We start from the raw sequence: 9,529 nt of genomic DNA on the forward strand, positions 1-9,529 counted from the left end.
AACCATTATCCATGTCGTCTCTAGGAGAGTAAAATCAAGTCAGCGCTTTAGGCCTTCACTTTAATGTATACCAGAAAACATATTAAATGGTTAAAATTAGACTAAAGTTAGACAAAAAAACATACTAAATGATAAATGTTACCTTTAAGTTATTTAAAAAACATAAACACATTCGTGGTTAGTTGTTTTGCTTTATAACAGTAAAATTCTAAAAAGACATTGAATTCTCGTTTCGTTTTAAACCTCCAAAAGGGTTGAGCTGATATTGATCTTATCTTTATCTGGTTTGGTTAGGTACTTCATACAGGGTGACCCAATGTAAAAAAGACCACTTAAGTGCCTCAAAGTTATCTTCAGTTCCGGGTAAAACCCACATGCCCGAAGACCCACTGTCGGTAAAACACTAAAACCCGAATGCCCTCAAGATCAAACTATATATCACAAAAATCTCAGTATTTTTTTATTAAGCGTTATCTGTAGAGATTGCACATGAGTCACACTAAAATTTTCAAACTTTCTACCACTACTCTACATAAAAAAAAAACCGTAACTAAGTAACTATTAACCAGTCTTGTCAAGAACAAATATCACAAACCCCAGTGGGCCAAAATGCTAAATTGCGTGCTGCCCACGGTATCTATTTCCAATAAGGCTGAGGGGTGTGGGGGGCTCTAATGGGGGCGCGAGTGGGGGCTCCAGCCAATAATATTATGACGTGTGGCAGGGAGAGAAACTGGATAAGGGGGGTGTTGGAGCCCCCGTTGGAGCCCCTGGCCCTGGTGTGGAGGGGCTCCAGCGGATTTTTTTTTTATTTTTTTATAAATATATTCAAAAAACATATTATTAAAAAAACTCATAAATTATTAAAAAAAACACACATTAGGAGACGGTTGTATGTTGGATGGTTGAAAGCCGGATGATTGTTGCGGCTCCGAATAAAACATCGGTTGGTCCGGTGACGACCATAAATCGTCGTCAATATAATCTGAATCTAGGTTTGGGTACCAATTTCCAGCCATGTTTTTAAAAAAAGGTTTGGAAGATGGGTTAATTTTGGGTTTTTTTTTGAAGTTGTGGTAATTGTTTTATATGAAATGGGTTATATATAGGAAGAAAAAACTTTTTTTTTTTATTAAATAAGAGCCCAACGGCTCATTTTAAATGTCCAACGGCCCTTTCACACTTTCCCATGTCTCTTTACGCCATATTGGTCCCGCGAACAGGCTTGCGCCTGCTTTGTTTTTCGTGCTCGCGCCCCTCTCACGCCCCGGGGGTGTGGTGCTAGCGCCTGGGGGCGCGAGCAGAGGGACTCTAGTGCCCCCGTTGAAGCCCCCACGCCCCTCAGCCTAATAATAAACCCACTGCGCCCACCGTCCCTTGTAATAATATTAATATTAATATTAATACAAACCCCCAAATTATTTATTTATTTGTCTCATAAACCCCAACTAATAATCTTACGATCACTATTCAACAAATATGTCTGCTGATCATTTAAACTCCGTGTTCGCCCAGATCGCTCGTGCTCCTGAAGATCCAATCTTAGGGGTATGTATATGTATATGTATATGTATATGCTACTATTTGATTTTAAATCAGTTTATAATAATAATAATGTTTTAGCGATCGATCAAGTTGAGTTTTTTTTTAAATAAACACAATTTAGCGATCGATCAGTAACATATTACATTTACTTATCTATTAGTTACTCTATAAGATTGATCTCAATAGGATAATATTAATAACTGATAATCAGTAATTTTAGTTGGGGTGTAAACTACCCGACTTGAGCTCAGCTCGTTTTAACTTACCAGAGCTCGAGCTATTATTATTTAATAGTTTTTAGTTTATATGAGTTTTAAATTATTTTTTTTATATTTTGAGAAACCTTTATCGAGCTTAGGTTCGAGCTCGTGTGCATTACCTTAAATGAGCAAAAGCTCAAACTCGGGCTCAGCTAGTTTATTATTTATTAAATAAAAACAATTTTTAGTTTATTGTTTATTTTTAATTTTTAATATTTATTAATTAATTAATATAAGTTTTGAATTATTTTTATATATTTCGAGAAAACCTTGTCTAGCTTGAGCTCGGATGTGCAATTTCTTAAACAAGCCAAAGCTCGGCTCGAGTTTGACTTGCTCGGCTTGTTTATTATTTATTAAATAATTTATACACGTTTTGTAGGTTTTTTTATGTTAATTGACGAAACCTTTACAAGCTTAAGCTCTGTTTGAGCTCGATTGTGCAATGTAAAATTCATATTTAGAAGGCAATAAGAGTTTACAAGGCTCAAGCTCGGGCTAGATAAGGTTTGGTTTATTTCGAACTTTTTATTGACCTGATCTCGAGTAGCTTGCGAGCAGTGTGACTCGTTTGCATCCGTAGGATCAATTGTTAGTTTATTTATTTATTTATTTATTTTTTTTTTTGGGGGGGGAGGGGTGGTGGTTGTTTAGTCATTTAGATAATAATCTATGAAATTGATTTGATGAAAGGTGCATCTGGTTTTTGTTTTCTTTTTTAATAATAATAATAAAGATTTAATTTTTGTCATTGTTATGATGGGACAAATAACAGGTTACTGTTGCATACAACAAAGATTCGCACCCATCAAAGTTGAACTTGGGCGTAGGCGCTTATCGAACCGAGGTAACTAATTGCGATTATGTTCTAAATTAGTAAATTAAGAGTTCTTTAATTCTACTTAATTATGTAAATTGATTTAAATTTATTTGGTGTTGTTATTAAATAGGAAGGGAAGCCTCTGGTTCTCAATGTTGTAAGACAAGCGGAACAGAAGCTCGTTAATGACCCGTTAAGTAACTTAGTATTATTGTATATTAATTTGGTTTGAATTTGGTGGTCTTCGGTTTAGTGTTTTTAGTGTTTTGTGATGTTTAGGGCTCGGGTTAAGGAGTATCTACCCATTATTGGACTAGCAGATTTTAATAAGGGTAGTGCAAAGCTCATTTTTGGTGCTGATAGGTAACAATTTCTATTTTTGTCCGGTCTAATTTTTTAATATATATTTATGACTAGGGGTGTAAACGAGTCTAGCCGCTCATGAGCTAATTGAGCTCAGCTCCTTGAAAGCTCAAATCAAACCGAGCTTAAATGAGCTCGAGCATGGTCTCGGGCCTGAACATCCTGAGCTTCACTTATCGAGCTTGAGCTAGCTCACGAACCTAAACAAGTCTATTATTTGTATAATTTCCTATAATATGTTAATAAATATAAGATAATAATTGTTACATATAAAATTATGATAAAAATAACTAAATAATATATATATTATGATATATATGCATGTTATTATAATTATAATTATAAATGTGTATAAGTTAATTAATTAATAAATAATAAACGAGCCAAGCTCAAGCTTAGAAAACTACCCACGAGTTGGCACGAGCTTTAGAAATAGAGCTCGAAACAAGCCAAGCTCGACCCTAGATGAACTTGGGCTCCACTTGGTTTGTTTACACCGGTATGGTAATGGAAACATTGTTTAGTATATTAATATCACCAAAAATGCAGTTTTTATTGTGTAAATGTTTGTTCTTATTTTAATAAACTATTTAACTAATAAAAATGTTCTTGTGGGAAAAAAAAATGAAAAATAGCCCTGCAATTCAAGAGAACAGAGTGGCTACTGTGCAGTGCTTATCCGGAACCGGCTCACTAAGGGTTGGTGGAGAGTTTCTTGCAAAGCATTATTATGAAGTAAGCAAACAAGTTTATTTATGTTTCGTTCACTCTAAATACATTCGCAAAATAATAATGATAATCATATGATTACTGAAATCACCTTTTTATCAGAAAACGGTATACATCCCGTCTCCAACATGGGGAAACCATCCAAAAATCTTTACTTTAGCAGGATTATCCGTGAAAACATATCGTTACTACGATCCTGCAACACGTGGGCTTGATTTCCAAGGTATGAAATATTGAAATAACATAGTGTTGACGTGTTGTTATGATTTATGATACTTGATAATGATATGAACTTGATGTTATATGTGATTATGCAATTAAGGTCTTCTGGAAGATTTGGGTAATGCTCCTAATGGAGCAATAGTTCTTCTCCATGCATGTGCTCACAATCCAACTGGCGTTGACCCGACTCTTGATCAGTGGGAGCAGATCAGAAAGTTAATGAGATCAAAAGGGTTGTTACCCTTTTTCGATAGTGCATATCAGGTTAATGCCATTTTTTACTTTTTAAAATTATTTTTGAATATTTTTTATGTGTTACAAAGAAATAAATATGTATTTTTATTATCTGTTTTTAGGGATTTGCAAGTGGCAGCCTTGATGCAGATGCACAATCTGTTAGAATGTTTGTCGCTGATGGCGGTGAATGCTTTGCAGCTCAAAGTTATGCTAAAAATATGGGACTTTATGCTGAACGTGTCGGGGCCCTTAGCATTGTATGTGTTAACTAAACTGATTATTCTTGGTGTAACAAATTACTAATTTACCCTTGCGGTGAAGTTAACTAAAGCTCGTTTAACAGGTTTGCAAAACAGCAGATGTTGCAAGCAGGGTTGAAAGTCAACTGAAACTGGTTATTAGGCCAATGTATTCAAGTCCGCCTCTTCATGGTGCATCTATTGTTGCAACTATACTTAAAGACAGGTACTTTATATAATAATCGGTTTTTCGGATTATAAATTTTTAAACTTTATTAAAAAAAAATTGTGTTTTATATAGTAATTTGTATAATGAGTGGACGGTTGAGCTTAAAGCAATGGCTGATCGGATTATCAGCATGCGCAAGCAATTATTAGAGGCCATACAAGTCAGAGGTATGAGTAGTATTTAAATTTTAAATAATAATAAATAACAAAAATATTTAGCTAAAAATGTGCACATGTGGCAGGAACACCTGGTGACTGGACTCATATTATAAAGCAAATTGGAATGTTTACATTCACTGGTTTGAATGCTGAACAAGTTGCTTTCATGACAAAAGAATATCACATCTACATGACTTCTGATGGGTAATAATATATTCTTTTACATATGTGTGTGTGTGTGTATGATTTGTTATATTCTTTTTTTATACTTATATTTTAAAAAAATATATTATTTTTACGCAGGAGAATCAGCATGGCTGGTTTGAGTTCAAAGACGGTCCCTCATCTTGCAGATGCTATGCATGCTGCTGTTACCCGTGCTGCATAAACCGACATGTTCAATTATAAGTTTGAGATCTAATAAAGTTGTTTTTGGACTACTCTATGATCGGCTTGTTTATCGCCTAATCTGGAAACTTTTGTTCACATTATATAATCGAGCTCGCTTGGTTATTTTCTTAATTTTTCAGTATTTTTTACACCATTCTATATGTTTGGGGCAAATCCAAAGATCTGATAGCGTCATCGCCTCATCGGTGATCTTCTAGGTGTTTGACTAGGAAATTGACCGTTAGATTTATCTGTGATCTTGTATGTGTTTTGACTAGGAAATTGACCGTTAGATTTATCTAACTTTCGTTGTGATGATAATGTCCACTTATATAACGATAGAAACGTATGTCTTGTTCTTGATATCAAGAACGGTCATCTCTGTTGACTGATCCGTCGTTGATACTTTTTATTAGCGGTTCCGTCGATACTTTTTATTAGCGGTTCAATTTGGGTTGTTTTTATCTCAAACGGGTTAAAATTATAAAGTTAAGTTACAAAGGAAAATGGGAAAAGTCATTAGTCTTTTTCCTGATGAACATATCATCCTAATTCCTTTTATACTAAGCTTTAGATATAACAATCTTGCTCTTTAGTCATAATCAAGATTTAGTCTTTTCTTATAAAGAGTTCTTAAGGAAATGGATACAAAATCTTTTGGGGTCAGTAGTCAGGCCGGCCCCGGTCCGTTTCGACCCATATAAAATGACCCGTTATGAGGACAACCTTGACACCTTTTTGTATTTTACTTGTAATTTAATTATCCAACGAAACAGGTTAAAAAATCTTTTCGGGTCAATAACCAGCCCGGCCCATACAAAAAATGACCCATTTCGAGGCGAATCCTGCCACCTTTTGTGTTACAACAACTGTATGTGGGGTTCATGGTTTTTACTAGATAATGAGGAGATTTGAAATTATAAGGGCTTAAGTTGGTCATTTTTTGAATTTGAGGGACTTAAATGGGTCTACTTCTAATATTTGAGGACTTTCAATGGATACCAAAAAGATTTTATATACTATTACGATAAATGAAACATATAACGTCATACTAAACTCGGCTAACTGCGTCAACATTACTTTGATAGAGTAGTCATGTGTTCAAGTCCTGAAAAAAAGATTTACCAATTATTGGTACCCTTTACAGGATTTGGAGTTTTAATTGTAAAAAAAAAAAAAAAAAAAACCTCTACCAACTAAAACATTATATCATGCATAAAACACATTAAAAACACACATTGAATCAATACAACACCATGTTTTTTCTCAATTTGATATAAAACACATTACTAAATTGTCACTTATTTTAATCTAATCTAGCTCATTCATTAAACTCTTCGAACGGTTTAAAACGGTCGTTTTACCCAAGCCTATCTCTATCTATATATACCTTTTAATTTGTAAACCGAGTAAAATAAGTTTAATTAATTTTTTATTGAGCAGCTAAATATTATAGGGATTGAACCACTGACCATCAAATTCACATTGAGACCCCCTTACCACCTCGTTTAAGTAAAAATAGCAAAATAAGCTTAGTTAATAAAAGGGGGGCTTTAAATATACCAAAAGTTTTTATTTGATATACCAAGTCAACCCTATTAATCTACTACTAATCATTTTTATTCTATTTTATTTAAATATAACTACTAATCATTACATAATAATTATTTAAACTACTAATATCTATTTTTTAATTAGGTTTTTTTAAAGGCTATTGTAATTAGTTTTTTGCAATACTAGTATGAATAATAGTATATTAAATATTTTATTATACAATTATGAATATTACTAGTCTTCTAAAAAGTACTCAAATATATAAATACGAAAATACAAGTTCATTATGAATGTAAAAACACTAAAATAATTAATCACTTAAATCCACAAACCCACTTTCAGGACGATAAAGTTGGCTGTACAGTTCTAGACGCGACTTATACATTGTTTCCCACCTAACTGCAGACCGGCTAATATTGTTAAGATTCCAATAAGGCGTGATAACAGGCATTGGGGATTCTCCTTGTAACTCTACCATGACATAATGGGTCTCACCAAATACTAAAGCAATTGTAAGAGCTCTGTGATGTTGACTTTCTTCTGGACCACTCCAAAATGGGAAAATAGTGGTACTGCCTGACATGCTTAAAGAATGGATGATAACACCAAACCTATTGACAATCAGAACACCTGCCTCAGGCATTTTCATCCAGTGTTCTTCTGGACAAGGTGACCCAAAAAAACACAAGTCATGATACAATGAATTTACATCCCTGACAAACATATCTTTATAAATATCGTATCGATTTTGTAACTCTTCTCTCATTTGCTGTCGAATGTACTCATAAGATTTTTCTTCATCAAGTCCGAGGCAAACAGCTATTGCTCGAAATCCACAGTTTCCATCGCCTTTAACATTCTGTATATTTGTTATATATGGATGAAATACTTTTGGAATATCGCTCATTATATTGGAATCATTCAACTGTGGCATTACATTTAAGTCTATCATGTATGAACGCTCAAAACATTCACCTGGGACTTCATTCAAGTCTATCAATGGTTCACTGTTCAGGTCAAATTCGAATGAACTATGTCTGGCTGGCTCCTTAATCGGATCAACAAAATTGGGCACATTTGAGCAACTATATCTGGCTGAACAAAATTCAGCACGCCTTTTCTGTTGTGATTTTTTCAAGCTTGGCCGTCCACGAGTATTTTTCTGAACTCGAGGTTCCTGAATATCAGTTGTACCTTGACCGACACGTCTTTTTTGTTGTGATTTCTTCAAATTTGGTCTTCCACGAGTATTTTTCTGAATTTGAGGTTCTTGAATATCTGTTGTACCGAGACCTATTATGTCATTCAGCTTTCTTAACCAACTTTTTTCCCAGCTTTGGACTGCTTGTTGAAGTTTTCTTTAAAATGTTTTAGTTCATTCTCGCAACTAACATCGTCATCTTGGACAGTTGTTGAAGGTACAAAATCTAGCTTCCTCCAAAAGATATCAATCGAATCCAAGGAAATACATTGACCTATGTTAAAATATAAATAAGTAATATATTAACAATTTTATAGAATCATTATTAAAAAAATCTGAACTAATATTAAAATAATCAATCAGATTATACTTACCTGAACTAATATACATTGAAAGTTCGCAAGCACATGGTAACCCACAGCTGTATTTGTTCAACCAATTTTCATTTACATATTTTAAAACACCTGAAAAAGTAATTAAACTTATAAGAGATATATAAAAAGAAAAAAATATATCGGGGCGTAGAAAACATACGTGGATATTTTATCAAGAATGACTGAAGTTGCTTGTAATTGTCTGTGTAAGAAACCAAAGTTGTAGAATCTTCTAGTAACTCCCATAATCGCCACCATCTCCGTCGCCACCGTCTCCGTTCTTCGCTACCACCGCCGGCGATATCGAAACCCTAACCACCGTCTATCACCACGATTTTGAAAGAAAACCTAACCCAACACTGATTATACCTGATGAGTGAAAAATTGTGGTGTAGTCATGATAAATTCGTTATCTGCCATGGTAAGAAATCGGAATATTAGTTTAGTTTAATCCTAAGAATTTTGTTATTGTTATTGTTAAATAATATTGAATCTGTTCATAAATTTTCAACTGTATTTTTTGTTTTGTTATGGTATAAATTTTCAACTGTATTTTGGGTTATGTAAAGATTTAAATTTTCATTGTTTTCTAGGTTTACAAATAAATGCTGACAACTTTTGGTTTAATGCTGACAACTTTTGGTCTTTGACTTTGGTATATTTTTTGGTATATTTAACATAACCCTAATAAAACTAATCTTGTAAGGAAAGCAATAGACCGACCGGTTTAATCAATGATTCAGTTTTCAAATCATAAAAAAGGAACATTAATAACACAAATCTTGTAAAGTATAATGTGTAGTCTCCTTTTGGGATAGAAATTAATATCATGGGGACTAAAAGTGGTGCCATGACCAATGAGTTTTCCAATGAATTAATATCACTTTCAACTTTTTCTTTCTCTTTAAAAGTTGCCTTTGAATCAAGAAAATTAAACTTAGTGGATGTTTAATCAACACATATGCTGACTTGAAAGTTAAAACATTCAAGTAACTAATCCATTACAATTAACTAAAATCATGCGTAATGAGATATTACTGGAGCATTATATGGCTGGATATATCTCTCCTCGGGCATTTCTAGCGTAATGTCTATATCTGTTTTGAATAGACGTTTATTTATTACTCATGCATTTGCTAAAAAGAGTGATGATGATGATGATGATATGGTGTAAACTGTATAATGCTCTTTAAAGAGCGTTAACCATT

General features: G+C 33.5%; 2 protein-coding genes across 2 annotated transcripts; one reads left to right on the forward strand and one right to left on the reverse strand.

Moving 5' to 3' along the window:
- Window positions 1-1,455: 1,455 nt before the first annotated feature.
- Window positions 1,456-5,320, forward strand: LOC143559382 (aspartate aminotransferase, cytoplasmic). The gene is made up of 12 exons (XM_077047979.1): window positions 1,456-1,548; window positions 2,581-2,652; window positions 2,756-2,817; window positions 2,905-2,988; window positions 3,624-3,723; window positions 3,820-3,940; window positions 4,040-4,203; window positions 4,296-4,433; window positions 4,520-4,641; window positions 4,717-4,811; window positions 4,886-5,006; window positions 5,106-5,320. Exons 1-12 carry the CDS (start codon window positions 1,480-1,482, stop codon window positions 5,188-5,190), a joined length of 1,233 nt encoding a protein of 410 aa, XP_076904094.1. The 5' UTR covers window positions 1,456-1,479; the 3' UTR covers window positions 5,191-5,320.
- A 1,736-nt stretch (window positions 5,321-7,056) lies between these two features.
- LOC143559374 (uncharacterized) lies at window positions 7,057-8,579 on the reverse strand. The gene is made up of 4 exons (XM_077047972.1): window positions 8,482-8,579; window positions 8,322-8,368; window positions 8,066-8,221; window positions 7,057-8,024 (listed from the first exon to the last, which is right to left on the reverse strand). Exons 1-4 carry the CDS (start codon window positions 8,577-8,579, stop codon window positions 7,057-7,059), a joined length of 1,269 nt encoding a protein of 422 aa, XP_076904087.1.
- Between the last annotated feature and the right edge of the window lie 950 nt (window positions 8,580-9,529).

Source organism: Bidens hawaiensis, unplaced genomic scaffold (genome assembly GCF_021521415.1).
Source record: "Bidens hawaiensis isolate Kalapana, Puna unplaced genomic scaffold, B.hawaiensis_p1.1 tig00019814_1, whole genome shotgun sequence".
Lineage (NCBI taxonomy): Eukaryota > Viridiplantae > Streptophyta > Magnoliopsida > Asterales > Asteraceae > Bidens > Bidens hawaiensis.